Genomic DNA, 17904 nt, shown 5'->3' with positions numbered 1-17904 from the left:
ACGAAAATCGTCATATTAATATTATTATATTATTAGTATTTCCATGGTATAATAAATAATAAAAAAATAGTTTTTTTTTTATTTGAAGCTTGTAAAAAATAATACCATGGATATACTTATTAATTGGATTATTATCTCGCGCTACTAATAATCCGATCCGACTAAAGACCCGCTGTACTGATGATTTCGTTCGTTCATCTTATGTGTTACATCAACGTTGCAACCACAACGCGTTGTGGTGTTTATATATATATATATATATATATATATATATATATATAAAGTACAGAATTACACATTTATTAAAAAAATGTTTTATTACTGTAAAATTGGTGAGTGAGTACTTAGTCAATTCTCAAATTCAAAATTCATTCGTTATATATAAAAAAAAGATAACTCACCCCGTTTTTGCAAAGTTAGTCCAGGAACTAGTCATCACATCTATCATCTTCTCATCCTTTGGTAAATTTGGTAGGAATTTGTAGAATATTGGGTCAAAGATATAAAATAATTCATCTGCGTGGTTTGCGCCCGGCGTTAACGGTAGACCGGATATAAATTTATTTAAATTTCGTATAGAGTCGTATTTAAAAATATAATTATATACAGTAGCGTTGACCTTTAGGAAAAAGTCGATTGTTTCTATAGAAGGATATACTATCAAAGAGTCCGAAAAATAATTTATAAGTCCATCATAACTAGCACTTGTTATCGGTTTATCTTGAAAATATATTTTTCTGACATCCTTGAGAAGCTCCTTGATTTCATAATCATTTTGAAATTTTAGATTCTGGGGTAAAATTCTAGATAAATTATTTTCAAGATTATCTAAGTCCATGTAATTAAACTCTCCCGCGAACATGATTCCTTCCTTATCGTTAAAACCTATTATGACATCTATGTTTGGATCAAGTTTAAAAGAGTTTAATAGATTTCTGGGGCTCATTGTTATAAATGGATTCTTACTTTTCTTTGTATTTTCGGAACACGGTTGAAAGATAAAGGGTTCACCATTATTATTTTTTCTTGCAGCATCCGAAGCCTTCACAATATCTTTCTCATGCGCGTTTTGTAGAATTTTTAAAATATCGTTTTGATCCGTTAAATTGTGGCCAAGTCTGGATGTTAACAGCATTGCTTTATTGACAGGATTCTCTTCAAATGCAATGGGTATAAGTATGGAGCCACTTTCCAAAATAATTCTTTTAAATAAACCCCTGCTTAATTCTGACAAAGTTAAATAATGAACGGAGGTCGCTCCAGCGCTTTCCCCAATTAACGTAACCGAATTAGGATCTCCTCCAAAACTCTCTATATTCTGATTTATCCACCTTAAGGCGGCAACTTGATCTTTCAAGCCCATGTTTCCTGTGACTTCTGTGTCATTCAAGCACAAGAATCCAAACGCTCCAAGCCTATAATTTATCGTCACCACTATTACACCTTTTTGCACGAGATATTTCCCGTCGTACAATAGATTTGTATTACTTCCGTAATAAAATCCTCCACCATGAATGAAAACCATAACCGGTAATAAATTGTTGCTTTCATTTGGAGTATAAATATTAGCTACTAAGCAATCTTCACGACCAACTATTATTTTCAGCACTGCGAGTGTTTGAGAGCATTTTATTGATCCATCCGTAGCATAAAAAGTGTCTGTCCAAGACGGTGCAGGTCCCGGCTCCTTAAAAAAACGCCTATAAATAGTTAATCATGCAAATTTCGATTATATTCAAAACAAATTTGGGTATGAGAATAAGGTATATTAACTTACATGAAATCGCATTGGGACGGAAGCGTATGGAATTCCCAAATAAGCATTGTAGCCTCCTAATTTTAAACCTTTCAATATTCCTTGTGGCAATTTCACTTCACTAGTAAACAACGTGCACAATACAAACGTAACAGTCGTGCATAATAAATAAATCACTACTAAAACACGTGCAGCATCCATGGTGTCGACATTGAATGTAAATAGAATTAGTATCTTAGCTTATAATCGCTGTAACTTAATCTTTTAAATACATATTTTTTATAAATTATGGAAGCCATTTAATAAATTAAGACACCATATGTATACCACTAAACTTTATTTTGAAATAAATCAATCAATATTTACAGTTACATTGTTAACGGTTCACACATTTCGCATCTGCATTCTCGTAAAGCCTTTCCTATACGATAGCATAATGATTGTTTTGATTCTGTATCATAATTTATTTTTTCACTAGGTTGACTTCCGTAGCCACACTAAAATCATACAATTTTATTACTAACCTATCTGGTAGGTAATACCTATGCGTCTTATTATGAAAGAACAAAAATTTCCTAATAGTCCAATCGCAATTCGTAACATGATTTTGTACGTCATACGTGTCCTTTTACCGATGGCTTATGGTGAGGCCTCTGTTTACGATTAACGTAGGAGAATGTTCATAGTGGGTAAAAAAATAAATAAATGCACTTTTGATTCATGACGTTAGATAAAAATATTGTATCTATTAATTATTATCATTTCCGTTAATCTCTTTCCTTAATTAAGTCCGGAATTCGCGAGATTGTTATCCTTGTATCTATCTGGCTTAAAAAAACCTTTTGAATTTGAAGTATCGGTTGTGTCTTAGTTAGATAAAATTTATATAATGTATATAAAGGACACGGAGTATATAAATATTTTTTTTAAATGAGGAGGGTTAATGGCAATATCATATTCAAATTAGTAAAATTTTACACGTTTAGGTACTTACACCTTCTTTTGAGCGCACATAATTTTACATAATTCAATATTATCAAGTGAAATCCTTCAATAATACATGAAATGTCAACTAACCAATGAAGCCATATTCTCACAATGCAGTCTGCGCGCGCTTGGCTTCACAGTTTTCGACAGCATATGCCAAGCCCGACCCGATTGTCTGTCCAGCTTCAGCGCTTGAACTGCGCATGCTTTGGCGCATGCGAGCGCGGTACTTTGCTCTTCAGTTGCACCTGCATCGCCACCTTCACCCACACTACTCTTCTGTAAGTGCTAGAACTTGACATAACCGCAGTTAGACTTTTAGGGTCACTCATGATTTGTGAATACAAAATATTTTTTCTTTAGACTCTAATTCTAAGTAAATCCTGGAAACCCAAGGTAAATTTGAATTCATCGATAGGGTTTGTCTTTACCAAAGATACACCTTCACTATTGCATCAGCTTTTGAAAAAAAAAAGAAATCATATCGCGTATCATTTTAAGGTTTATTCTGTTACTTACTACCATCCAATCGTCTGCAAGTGCCATCCATGCGTAAGCACTAGGCTGTCTCCGAATTAAATCTGTCAGGATTGCTCTCACGCGCTGAGGCTCACGTCGAGGAAGTGATAGAAGGATACTATCAAAATATTGAAATTTAAATAAGACAGAACTGTAATTTAATAAGATTGTGTAATGTCTATGAAACAGTAATTTTTTTTTCATTATGTTCATGTGTTCATTGAACGGAATTGATATAATGCACAAGTACAATTATTTTATTTCTTGTTTAGGTTAAGGCTGCAGCCTTTAAAAGATAATTTATTCTAACGTAATAATATTTGCAGACTTTTGACCTCCATAAACATGGCTTCTTGTAATATAGGAATACCTAAATATGCATTACGTTGCAACACATGCAGATTTCTTACTAACCGATAGAGTCAATATAAATGTTATACATGTTTGTTTAACATACATTATATGCATAAGGGATTTATTAATATATATAAAGAATCGTGTGTAATAAATGCAGAATGACGTTGTTTGTCGTTTTGTCGTTGTGACATACCTATAAGCGCTAAGGCAACCACCAGCTTTATCAAAGCTTGACATCGATTGGTTAAAATCTTTCTTTTTATGATAGCACTCGCCTTGAAGACTCCGCAAGTAACTGATCTACAATTTTTATAACTTAGTTAATTAGTCATTTGATCGGAACAATTAAATTGATAGAAAATCATATTAAAGACTTACCTCACCAAATTTATCCAAGGCAGATTTTATGTGACATAATGAGTTATCTATGTCTTTACGCATTCGGCAACAGAGCGCTAGCAAGTGGTAGTATACTGGCGATTCTCCAACTTCTGTGAGTGCTCTCGCAAGGCATACTTCTGCTAACTGAATATTAGTTTTAGCTGTGCCACGTCGTCTCACCACTGACGAAACCGCGGGCAAAAGCAAGTGTTTCTGCAGCTTATGTGTTATTCTGGTACATAAGTAGCTTAACTGACATGTATCATTAAAATCCATTCAGTAGTTTTTGTATGAAAGAGTTACAAACTCACATTGATACATCCGTAGAATCTCACACTTTCGCGTTAATAGTAGGTATTAGTAGTTGATTATAAGTGAGAGTATAGAGTCACTAAAGTGTAAAGTTTATTAACGACACAACACACAACTATATAATAACAATATAAGCTCGTATATTCTTATATAAGAGAATTTACGGTTATAGTATACTAGGCGCTCGTCCCGACTCCGCCCGGGTATCAAAATTCCTGCTTTATCGCACGGGAGCATTTAATCGGAATAAAAAGTATCCTATCACCCAATTCAGCTCATACCATGTCTTTATTTCATATTTATAATATTAGTGTGATTACACAACATAATATATAACACATAACTAAGCAGAATAAAAATGGTTGTTCACGTTCAAAATTTTATAAAAAATATGAATATGGCAATGCAAAAATATTATCATAGATCAATTACTAACATGACCATAACCTCCAATCACTCAAGGGTCATCGTCATAAGCAGGAAATTCTCGTTTATGTTCGATTATTATTAATTTATTCATAAAATAGCATTTTCTTGCATTTGATTCTACGACATTATAAATTGACATTTATTTTTACGGAAGGTACAATTTTCGCTAGATTGACTTTATGGGTTAATAGCTATACAAGCATGCTTATTTGATAATATCATAGTAGCAAAATATATTATACTATAAATATACACACATTTTATTACAAATACATTATATTAATACATTTTATTAGAAATAGAATCGAAGGTCAAACTTTAATTTACATGCCTTGGTTTATTGGTTTAGCAATAACTTAGCTAAACATTTACCACTAACAAATCGTTGTAATAACAATATTATATATTAATACCTTTATATGAATCATCCCGCCGTTTGACAAGAGCATAAAATCTATGAATATAAAATCTAAAATAATAAAATATTTAAGATCAAAAATATTTGTATATTGATTTGCAGCATCTATGTAACTGCGTGAGTAATAAACTACACCTATCTAGAGATCAAAGTTAAATTCGAAGTTACAACATCAACATAAGTTTAACTGTAGTTCTCAACTACTAGAATCATTAGGAAAATCAATCAAAAGGAATATAAACGCAAGAAGAGTAGCAAGCTAGATAAACGCGTATTTTGAGGAAAATGATGAAAACAATTTCATTCAAACGGCTACATCACAATATTAACCGCAATCAATTAAATGTCATAGATAAATCTTACTAAGCTTTAAGTGTTTCTTATTTGTTATTTTATCGTTATTTGAAGCTATTTATAAATGAAAGTTGGAAAGGAAAAGGGTGAACATTTGATGAAATAGTTGAATCTATCAAGAGGAAAAGTTATTGTAAGAATTACAATCAAATTAGTTGCATTGCTTACCTCTATACCTCGAATGCGTAAGAGCAAATCAGCGGCGTCATAATACCGACTCGTTCCCGGCAGTAAGGGTGTTTGATCCCACCAGTCGCCAAGCTCTCGCTCCCATGCACGAGGATAACGTAACTCTTCTGCTAGACCTTCAGCTTCTGTCCTAAATGATTTAGCTGATTTTAAACATATTTATATAATTTAAACAATAACCAACGTATTGCTTAAAATATAAGATTAAATATATTGCCTTCTAACGACTACTATGGAACGCAATTCGATACTAGAAACACTGCAATAATTTCTTATAATTATTATTTGTTATTAATATATTATAATCTACTAGCTGTGACCCGCGGTTGAAACCGCGTAAGTCCGTATCCCGTAGGAATATCGGTATAAAAAGTGCCTATGTGTTATTTCAGTTGTCCAGCTATCTACGAAGCAAAATAGTATTATTATTCACCAATAGATGTCAGGAAAAAAAAACACTAGCTACTAACACTAACACTAGCTAGAACAAAAAAAGCCTAGCTAGATCGATTTATCGCCCCCGAAACCCCCTATATACTAAATTTCATGAAAATCGTTGGAGCCGATTCCGAGATTCCACTTATATATATATATATATATATATATATATATATATATATATATATATATATACAAGAATTGCTCGTTTAAAGGTATAAGATTAATAACAAATAATAATTATAAGAAATTATTGCATCTCTCTATAATACCTCTAGAAAGCAAAAGTTGCAACTTCACTTAGTGACGTTGGCCATATATGTAGTATGTACCATATTAAAAAATAAAAAGGCATCTTACTTTCTGGCGTAATTCATAATTTCCGCAGCCATATGGAACAGTTCTCTATGCCAGTAGTATGCGCTAGCAGCGACCCAAAGCACCGTCCAGAACGGATACAGACCGAGAATAGACACAAAGAAAGGTTCTGCAGCGTCCGCGTCGCGTTCAAACACCATACAGGCTTTCGACAGTAAACTGTAGTAATTAAGAAACCTTTTAATTGAATTCTAAGAGAATTGAGGAAAATGTTGACAAAATGTTTGAATAAATTCTGTAGTAGAATGTGTTATATGGTTATAGGATATAACTAAGTAATTTTTTTTTTGTTCTACGCCTTACTTTAAGGATAAAATTCAAATTAAATTAATAAGAATCGAAATGACACGATAAAACAAAACAAGATCGCATGTTGTGAAAACTCCTCTCCTATGTACAAAATTAAAAGATGTACCTTAAAGCATGTCTAGGATTTATTAGAATAGATTTGTTAATGCAGACATTGGCTCTATTAAAATCAATGTCCTGAAGGCATGTAGAGAGCTCACGCCAAAGGTCTGCATCACGGGGATTTTTTACAACGGTCTGAAAATTACATTTGTTTTTATTAATGTATTAAATGTAATAACCCAATCATCATAAACCTTTCATATCTAACTTGGAGAGTAGAAATTTATATAATATCAGATAACGGATAATTCTAAATGGTTTTAAATAATACGTATAATTTTATTTCTACGAATAAAAGACAATAAAAATTGCGCCTAATAGAAGTGATTGTTTATAATAAAATATTGCAGTCTGAGTATTTGCCATTTCAAATCAAATAAAGGAATTCTATGGCTCTTTCATTACACGAATAACATGAGGCCATCCAATGTTTTGTATATACATATTTTTGTAACCTATTAGTTGCATTATTTCATTATTTGTTTAAAAGATTGTGGGTTTCAGCATTGAATAAGAATCGTTTGTGACAAAATCTTCGTATTTATATACCTAATACTTATTTTAGAATATTTAAAGATATTTTTTTAACACTTTCCAAGGAAAATATTTATAAAAACTTGAAAAATAACCTGCAAATAGAGTTTAGTGGCATGCGACGTATCTTTCAGTTGTCGAGCGTGTCTTGCAGCACGCAGAGTGGACTCTAATTCTTGGTGGTAATCATTATTAACGAGGAAATCATTAGTGATTCGCATTAAACATGCGTGTGCCATCATCGTCATTTCCTAAAAGATATTATTTGTTATTTATGCATTTATGTAATACTAGCTTACCATTAGTGGCTTCGCTTGTTTTGTCAAAAGAAAACTAAGAGAGTTCTAGGGTTTCCCCCGCATAGTTTCCGTTTTCTTGATATTTTCGGGTTAAAAACAATCCTATGATCTCGTTCGGGTCACAATCTACCTTTTTCCAATTTTCAATTAATTTTGGTAGGCATCAATAATTAATTCATCAATAATTAAAGGACAAATAACCTTAAATTTTTCGTCACTTTCAAGGAAGTTGTTTATCACAAAATTATTGTTTACGTATATTGCCGCATCCTGCCAAAAGGATGTCCAGACTTCTAATCGAGTTCGAGTTCCACTCAATTGTCGATTTATTGTGCAAATATCTGTCGTACCTTTTAACATAGTCATGAATTATTATAAAAACGTTTTCTATGTTGAACTAAGTATATTACTGCTAGAAGGATTCTGTTATTTTCTTACTTACTATTATTATTAAATATTATAGGCAAAACAACATAGCTGCAGAGTTGCTATAATTTTTTTTATGTATAAAATAAATATGAGAAACTATTACCATAGTAAGGCATTCTTCTTAATGCGGTATTTGCTGATTTGATCGTTGACAACCAATCTCTGTCCGTCTGTCCACGCGCTGTGCATTCCCTTTTAATTGGTGTTGCTTCCATGTCATTCAGCATTTTATTAAGTTCCGGTCTGTTCAAATTCGGTTCATTGATTAAAACAAAATATATTATTACGACTATAATTTAAAAAGATATAGCTTTTGTTTTGTTTTCAAATAGAAAAAAAGTTACTGTACATTTTCCTCTCCAACTTCTACCAATATTGAAGATCGTACGAAATCTCTGGAAATATAATTTAATAACACCCTGCATAGTTAAAACTATTTCTACGCATATATTATAACTTTATAGTAATGTAATAAATATTGGTATGCCTTACTGGGAAATATACGGAGGTATGGCTGGCTTTTTAAAAGGCCTGGCTAATTTTATTTCTATAAGAACGAAAGCAGGATTATCATCACTGCCTGTTGGATGTGGTACTAGTATTTTAGACGTATCTGTATTAGTACTCGTTGGAAGTGATTCCGTTGTTGCCCTGAAATCAAATAAATTTTCCTGATACAATCAATCGACTGAATCGGTACTGAAATAAATTTAAAATAGGATAGGAAAAGTAATGTATCTCGATTGAGCTTTATTTTCAAGGCAGTTGTTAGCCAAGCAAGAGAAATAGCAATATAAATCTAAAAAAGTTGTAAAAATCATTAGTCAGTCATATTACGTACATTATACATACTCGTATGTCGACGCTTATCAGTACTTACTTGCTTGTTTTTTGTACGGTAATAAACGCTGACGGTGTTTTATCATTGGGTGGTAAGAGAGACTCACCACCACACTTTTCTAACATAATTTCAGCGTTGACCCATTCAAGTGGTACAACTACGCGCGCTGTATTCTCTTCATAAAACAATTATAATTAATTTCGTGAACATAAGAATAATATAAGAACCGAATAAAAAATAAAAGAAGAATATGTATTTCGTAAATTATTTGACTAACCACCAGGATAAAGTAATTTAAATAAATCAATGAATGCCATAAAACTGTAGCCACAATTTTCTCCATATAAGTGTACTTCCAATGGCCATTTGTATCTACGAAGATGCTCGGAGAGCCACTTCTCTGTTTCTCCCAGCAAAAGTGTCTTGTGAAAGGATGCCCATATCGTTGCATCTTAAATATTAGTGTGCCGTTTTATATTACACTAACTGTGCTGGCGACTTCGTTCACGCGTGCGTAGATTCAAATTCAAATATAATTATTTTGAATAAATTGCCTATATTTTCAAGAGAACTCATTAGAAAAATTTATGACAGTCCATAATAATTCTAAAACGTTATAATTTCAAAATGGTTTTATGCGGCTTGCGTTGCTTGTCTGAAGGGCTTACGGTGTATTTTTTTAATATTTATGCAGTGTACTCGTATACAACTGAACTCTACTACTAAACGAACGAAGTAGTTTAATATGTACTGATTTAACATGCATTGTGATGTTAAAATTTATTTAAAGACTCACAGTAATCCGGTTGATTTCTAACGTAGTAATTCAAATCGATTTTGTTTTCATTTTGAAAGTCTTCAAGCCTTGCACAAAACTTTTCATTATTTTCCGTGAATCCTTCGTCGCCCAGCCTAAGGCTCTCCCAATTCTCAGTAAAGTTTAAAGTATTAAACCTAGTCGGCATCCGATATCCTTGATTAAACGTGTAAAGGCCACTGTTCTGGAATGTACCACTTAATTCATTCACTAAGTTTCACCTCGAAAGAAGCATGGAGGGTTGTAAAAAGAAAAGAGGGGAATAGAATCAAATTACATGTATTCTGGTTAAATAATTAGGAACTAATATAGGTGAATACATAGATATGTATCTATGGAAGTAAAGAGACTATTTTAAAAAATTAAATCTGAAAATCAATAAATGAATATATGCGAAAGTACACTAAAATAAATACAGGTGATATATATTTTTTTTTATTTTATAAGTACCTGTTCATTATATAATGGCATTCTTGTAGCTGCAGTATAAACAAATTCGTCGTCATAAGGAACGCGCATATTAAATGCTCCGATAAGAGTAAATTTCATAAAATTAGTTGTTTTTAGTATTAATTGATGACGGTCATTGGCCGGATTTCGGTATGCTATCACTTCTAATGTAATCAATGGGAGATTGTCCCAGCTTTTGACTTGCATTGCAGTAGGCTTGATCATTGGTTGCAATCTTTGTTGTAAACTTAGTTTATTTGTACCTGCGTGAAGCCTTATTTTAATATTCTAATGAAATTCGATCTTGTCTAACCATAAAAATGTTCTTACCAATAAATATTGACATGATATCAATGTTGCAGCAATAAACATCCAATTTTGGATTGGTTTTCGAATCGCGGTGAATTTCTGGATCGCTTTCCGTGCTTGTATTTTCGGGTAAAATATAAGGTTCTATATTTTCTATTGGCTGAATTTTTACTAAAAAAACACTTTATTTTGTAGTCTTCACGTTCTTACAAGTTTATAATTAGATAACATAAAGAAAAAAACAATAGTTATAATTGCTTTCTTAATTCCATTGGCTATGAACATAATAAAATAAAATACAAATATGATTTTTATGTATACTTTAAGTCGTGTTCACTGACTCTGACAGGTAATTACAAGGAAAAATATAAAAATAAAACATATTCACTGTCTAAGATAAGTAAAAGATTCTAATCAAAAATGTTGTTTTCTAAAATTTCAAAAATCCTATCCAATTATCTATCTAGTTAATATTAAAGTAAACGTTTTGTACTTATCAACGGGTTATCAGCAAAAGTACACATTTTTTCGTAATCTGATGGATCATAATTCATTATGCCTTTAGCTATGGTTTTTTCATGACATTGATCCCTGTGTCCTACCGATGTAATGATAGAGGAAATCAACAGCTGATCATAGAATGTGACTTTTATAGCAAATTTTTTGGCATTTTCGTCTGGCACGCGAAGACATAAGATTCTAATACTGAGTACATCCAGGGGAGGCAGATATTCTGGTTCCATTGGTGGTATGTCAGATTTCGCTTTTGTCAGCGAAACATCCGACTTAGTCTGGCAAATAAAAACATTTGTATTTCGCAAAGAATCAAGTACTATATCATAATTATATCATATAGTATATTCTTACTTTTCCTCGCTTCATTGTACGCGATACGATTATGCAGAACTAAACAATTTTCCAATTACAAATACACTTCTTTCTTTTATTTTATATTGTTAGTCAATGTTTTTGTTGTTATAGTAACAACAAAAACAAATATACATGCCGACAGGTTTAATTATAATAGATAACATAGATATGTACAGCTATATACAGCTAATATAATAATTGACATCAAAATGTTATTGGGAGGTAATCTGCCTAAATTAAAATTAAAAATGTAATTAAATTATAAATGAGGAATAATATGTTTCAAAAAATATGAGTGGAAAACCGAGGACTGCTTGGTTGAGCTCCGGAGACAAGAAAAAAAAAATTATTTCCTAGAGCTTCTTGGAAATCCGGCGGAATTTAAAATCAATCAAATTAAATTGTAAACTGAAACCCTTTTTCAAATCAATTTAATATAAATAAAAACAATTCACGGGCCTGTGTTTACGACGATAATAAGTTATATTATTGATGTAGATAATCTACAGTATATTATGTGATAAAAGTACCATTTACTGTAATCAGATGTCTAATTCTAGACTAATTGCTTTATAAATATTTGATGACATAAATACCTTTATATTATATTACATTTTGTTCCATCACTCTATTAAAACTAGATTACATTTGGAGTCTCATCTTTGTATTTTTATTATTTACGGTCACTTTGCTGATCTTGTTACTGTTAGAAAAATGATTTTAGCGTTTGTTATTTTCAATATTTTAATCGTTAACATTCTTACGCTTAAAAATATGCCGTCGGAAAATTTTGTGAGTCTCCCTTTATATTTGAGTCATATAGGTGAAAATAAGGAACTATAATATTAACACGATTGAAGTCGTCGATTAGTTCGAATTTATTTAATTTCTTATTTCATATTTCAAATTATAACAATGTTAAGAACTAAATTGAACACTTTCTAAATTTTATAAAGTTTAAAAACTATTAATTTTTACGTATAGGTAGGTAAACCTTTTAAACACTGTATACATAATCTTAGATATTTTGTTTACTTTAGGGACCATATGAGCCAGAGTGGACTAAATACGAAATGTGTAGAGGACCAAAAATGCGAAATGCAACAAATACAGGATTGGTAATATTAAAACAAAACAATGATTTTATAGGTGTCATGGACTTAAATTTTACAACTCAAACCACGATCGAAGAAGTAAGTATATTATATAAATAAATATTTACACACTCTCATTTTATACATAAATTATTTGCTATAAATACTTATTATTATATAAATATTTTATTGTCGATTATTATATTGTGACCAAATTTTCGTAATAAAATATCAATGTAATTTTGTTCACCTTTAACTTTCAGTAAGTAAAAAGCAACCTTACATTTAATGTTTTTATAAGTATTATTCAAGAAAAAAATAATTACAGATATTTCCATAACATTGCGGGTATTTATGTGCGATGTTGATCACCTTTAAATAATCAAATTAATCGATTGCTATTTTGTCTACATTAGTTATAATTGTCCCTTTCTATTAAATCACTATCTATTATTTCAAGATAAAGATAATGGTCTACTCCGTGAAGGATAATAAGAGAAATCTGATGTGGTCATATAAACTGATGGATCCGTGCAAACATTTCCTTATTGCGCATATAATTGAAAACGAGCTTAATGCTCGGAATTGCGTCGTTGAGAAGGTAAAAAACAATATTAATAATTTTTAAAAATTGAATTTTTTACTCTGGAACCATTGAAGCATAAATATAGCACTGGATTTATTAATAAGTAATGGGTTAATTTCATTTTCAGGCGGCTTATCATAAGAATGCCAACTTTTCCGAAATAACGAAACAATTTATGGGTTCATCGTTTTTTTATGGTAACTATTCGTTAAAAGCCATAGTGACGTCAAAAAATTCAAATATCTTATGTTTACTCTTACATCTACAACTGCGTAAGAAGTAGGTGTAACCTGGATATAAATAAATAATTTTAATGACAATACGAGTTTTATCATTTATTTTTAGATAAATTAATACCAACCAGACGAGATAAAAGATGTAAACAATGTGACTGTACCGATATGATCCGTCCCAATAACGCTGCTGTGAACGATTAAAATCATTCAGAATCTTGCAATATCCAATTTTTCCATCAATATCGTTCGTGGCTCGATGAAAGACACATAAAAATGGTGGTTATATGTTTTAATAATTCTGTAACTTTTGTTTCCGAAGTGGTCCCAGTCATATATATCTAAGTTTCATTGTACACTTGACTAGGAAGATACACAAACAATCTGTTGAATACCTATATATTATGTCGTCTTTGTATGTGTTTTATCCTACTAATATTATAAATGCGAAAGATTGTGAGGATGGATGTATGTGTATGTTTGTTACTCTTTCACGCAAAAAATACTGAACCGATTGCAATGAAATTTGGTACGTAGATAGTTGGATAACTGAAATAACACAACTTATTATTTCAATATTCCTAAGGGGTATAGACTTCAGCGGGAGAAACCGCGGGGCTCAGTTTGTGTATAATGTTGAAGTATAATAAGAAAAAAATATAACGTTATCAAAATAAACAAAACATGTTGTATGCAGCAACTTCGATTTCACATTATTTTCAAGTTTTTAAGGTGGTCTTATTTCGTATTAAATATATTTTATATATAGTTTATACTTGTTCTTTAGATATTTATAGTTGTATTGTTGGTAGGTATTCATTGCGATATAGATTCGCGGACAAAAGATGAGTTATTCATCACTGGTTGTGCACCTCAGCATAATAACGAAGGTATATACGAATGAAATCTGAGACCATATTAGATTATTGTTTTAATAAACACATGGCTAAGTAGCAGATAAATAGAGAAAAAAGTAGGTATTTATCCGTTATTGTAGCAATTTTTTCACAAAAAGAACTTGAAGTTAAATTCAAAACGATGTATAATTTCTACAAACAAATTGTTTGTACCCTTTTTTTTTGTAGGTATGCAAATTTATCTCGATAAGTTATTACTAAGATAGATATATATTTATAATGTTATTAAATATAATCAGTCTATTAAAGTTTTATCTTATTCTGTATGTATATTTCTAACCGTTAAAATCGGTTTTTTAAATTATGTAAATAGCTGTAACTAAATACCTTTTTTTCAACAAGTTCTAATTAGAAAAAGGGAATGAAAAAAATAATTTATGGCTCAATTTGTGAGGAACAAACATGAGATTCAAGCATGCATGAAATATATTCTCTCAACAAAACATCAAACATTAAGCGTCTAATTATTTATAATAAAAAAAAACAAAGCATACTATAAACTACATTATTTATTTTAAAAATGTACAAACAATTATATGATATCTACTTTTTAGCATAAATATAAATAACATTGAAATATAAAGTTTTCATTGCCAAGGAGCAATCGATGTTTCGGTTTAATCTGTCAATACGACAAATCTCCTGCATAACTTCTTCCATGTATTCATCAAATAGCTCATTAGGAATATTCATTGCGTTTACTGCGGATAAAGTTTCTGAAACGAAAAATAAGTATTTGAATTGTTATACAATAAAATGTAATAAATGATAACACATTATGACTTTAATAAATGGATTATAAATACTTTTTTCCCGTGGGCTACGGGACAGATTATTTAAATGTCTACTGATCTGCGTGATTATGTAATTTTTTTTTTTTTATGTCATAGCGGGCAACTGAGCTTGTGGTTCGCCTGATGGTAAGCGATCACCACCGCCCATGAACATTCGCAAAGGTAGGGCCTCTGCCAATGCGCTGCCCGCTTTTTTGGGTAAGGGAAAAGGAATGGATTAACGACTGGAAAGAAGGAATGAGGAAAAGGAAACGGGCCTCCGGCTCCCCCACTCACCGTACGAAACACAGTGGCATGCCATTATTTCACGCCGGTTTTCTGTGGGGGTGTGGTACTTCCCCGGTGCGAGCTGGCCCAATTCGTGCCGAAGCGTGCTCGACTACCACAATAAAAAGAATACAAATAATAAGAAACATAATTTGGTAACTTACTCATTTTCTCTTCTGCGCTATCGAAAAGAAATGATTTCGATTTGTGTTTTACGTCAACGTCGGTGAAGCCAATTTTGTGCATTAAGCGCTTTATTTCTTTTTCCGGATCCTAAAATATACAGCAAATGATATCTAGCATATTAAAAGTCGATTAATATCGCTAATAATTAAAAAGCAGCGATATTATTACGCACATCTGCAAAACGTGAACTAAGTATCATATCATGGGAAAAAAATAGCACGATAGTAAGTAAAGATAGTGATAAAGGGTTAAACGTGGGTGCCAGAAATACAGATTGTTCAATTCTTGCAACCCTTAAAAGATAGATTATAGTATAATTCTTTAGAGGTTGATCCTTTGCATGTTTTTTTGAGACAAAAAGAAGAAATCAAAAATTGGATTAATTTTTTTATTTTATAGATTAAAGATTTGGCCATAAATTTACCTGGCAATCATGGTAAGGTGACAAATATTTTTCCATATCCTGCATCCAAGGGCTCCATCGACTGTTTCTGGAGAAATTCCTTAAGGCGTCATAGAATGACAATCGCCCGAGAAACATGAGCACGCACTCGCCTTCATCGGCTAGCATGTTATAAATATTTGAATATACGACACTGAAATTATAGATGCAATGAGCAGTGGTATACATGATTATTAAACGTTATTCACGCTGCTTGGCAACGTGCCCTCTGTATGGTAGATCAAGTATATGGATCACCGAATGTTAAGTGGTCACAACGGCTCCACAAATACTCGCAACGCAGTTGCTGTTTCGTGTCCTTTGCTTTTAAGAACATGAAGGGTGTATGTAAACTGTTACCGATTCCCATCAGGTTTCATGCGTGACGTATCTTCATTTCTCATTATATCAGATAAGTCAACTAGATTTCTTTGGGAAGCGCTTATGGATCACAAAAATACATAATTTACTATCTGGCAACGGTCTAAGTTCAATTATAAGTTAGCTTTTTATCGATTGTAGCTATGCTATTGATAATAATATATGATAAGTTTATGCCTAAATATGGATTTTTATAGGATACGGAATAAAACTTAATTTAAATTATTTTTTTTTCATTACATAGTTGCGTCATCATCGTGGCATTGCACATTGCAGATTAATCGAGGTAAGGCTTTTTTATTTTTCTGTACCTATTGTATTATACTAAATATTCATTGTATTATACTAAAATAGTTAGATTAAGATTGGTTAGCATTCACAAAGTAAGAAATATATATCACACCTACATAGTAGAATCTGGCAGATGATATTTATGTTCGTTGAAAATTGCGTTACAAAAAAATACAATATACAATAATAATATTGCAATATATTTATGATTGAGATTTAATTCGTACTTACTCAATTTTTTCAGGCCACTGCAGAGCAAAAAACGAAAATACTTGTTGAAATTTTCCTCGCATTTGCGCGGGCAGTTCACCCTCAATATCGAGTACCTCAAATTCAATGTCATCTGAAGCGTAGGTTTTGTTGGCGAAATTAACCATCCTCTCACTTATGTCGGTGCCTACCACTCTGGTGCCGGGAGGCAAGTAATTCTTCAATATGGTTGCTGTGACTTTGCCATCTCCACTTCCTATATCCATTACAGTGGCTCCGTCTTTCCAGTGGAGCTTTTTTGTATATTCTTCAAGGAATTGAAGGGCTTCGTGTGCTTGTACTCTATTGTATTTCTGATATAATTCAACGTTGTTCATTATTGTTTTTTTTTAAACAGTTTTTCTACAGAGGATTTTTATGAATGTGGACGTGTGCTTGGATTAGGTAGGAAGGCGTGCGCTGACTGTCGTGGTTCTGGTGGATATTCTAAACAGAAGCGCTCACTTGTGCATTTATATGTTAAACGGCAGAACGTTTACTTATTATTTATTTTATTAGTGTGCATTAAAATGGCATGCTGATTAAATCAAAATAAAGATTAAAGACTTTATAATTTCGAAGCAAGCGTATTTATGTCTTTAATTTACGAAATACTATGCATTCTTGTTTTAATTTCGTTCTTATGCACATTTTATTCTACTATCATGAACGACATTTTATAACTGGTTTTAAAGACACAATAATTGTGATATGCTAAATTAATTTTGTTAATTGTTTGTAATAAGTTCCTCACTAAAATTAAATGGTGGAATAAATTAGTCCATCTAATATATACAATTCTCGTGTCACAGTTTCCTTGCCATACTCCTCCGAAATGGCTTGACCGATTTTGATGAACTTTTTTGTGCTTATCCGGTATCTATGCGAATCGGCCAACATCTATTTTTCATACCCCTAAATGATAAGAGCAAGGCAGAACAGCGTATGCCGGGTGCAGCTAGTAGAAAATAGATTCATTGAGTATA

The 17904-nt window shown here is 31.7% G+C and overlaps 3 protein-coding genes across 4 annotated transcripts in view; all 3 read right to left on the bottom strand.

The window, feature by feature from the left end:
* Positions 1–2026, bottom strand: part of LOC119834706 (esterase E4-like) — a 4055-nt gene extending 2029 nt beyond the window's left edge. The window contains exons 1-2 of one of the 2 annotated variants that reach the window (XM_038359165.1): positions 1778–2026; positions 402–1687 (exon numbers count right to left, since the gene is read on the bottom strand). In XM_038359165.1, coding sequence (XP_038215093.1) covers positions 402–1687; positions 1778–1957 — 1466 coding nt within the window. In that variant the 5' untranslated portion in view covers positions 1958–2026. Of the gene's footprint in view, positions 1–401; positions 1701–1777 lie in introns of both variants that reach the window. The other variant, XM_038359166.1, reaches the window with a different exon arrangement.
* On the bottom strand, positions 1979–10320 carry LOC119834337. Its single transcript, XM_038358679.1, has 16 exons — positions 10300–10320; positions 9829–10033; positions 9310–9483; positions 9072–9207; positions 8684–8842; positions 8295–8434; positions 7964–8112; positions 7559–7714; positions 6934–7064; positions 6501–6677; positions 5682–5832; positions 3998–4144; positions 3813–3919; positions 3263–3380; positions 2834–3019; positions 1979–2253 (listed from the first exon to the last, which is right to left on the bottom strand). Exons 1-16 carry the CDS (start codon positions 10318–10320, stop codon positions 2125–2127), a joined length of 2286 nt encoding a protein of 761 aa, XP_038214607.1. The 3' UTR covers positions 1979–2124.
* A 4491-nt stretch (positions 10321–14811) lies between these two features.
* Positions 14812–17361, bottom strand: LOC119834441 (juvenile hormone acid O-methyltransferase-like). The gene is made up of 4 exons (XM_038358802.1): positions 16901–17361; positions 15980–16151; positions 15534–15642; positions 14812–15024 (listed from the first exon to the last, which is right to left on the bottom strand). Exons 1-4 carry the CDS (start codon positions 17254–17256, stop codon positions 14852–14854), a joined length of 810 nt encoding a protein of 269 aa, XP_038214730.1. The 5' UTR covers positions 17257–17361; the 3' UTR covers positions 14812–14851.
* Positions 17362–17904: the final 543 nt, after the last annotated feature.

The sequence above is a fragment of the Zerene cesonia genome, chromosome 19 (genome assembly GCF_012273895.1).
Source record: "Zerene cesonia ecotype Mississippi chromosome 19, Zerene_cesonia_1.1, whole genome shotgun sequence".
In the NCBI taxonomy this organism is placed as follows: domain Eukaryota; kingdom Metazoa; phylum Arthropoda; class Insecta; order Lepidoptera; family Pieridae; genus Zerene; species Zerene cesonia.
This window is presented reverse-complemented; position numbering and strand designations above follow the sequence as displayed.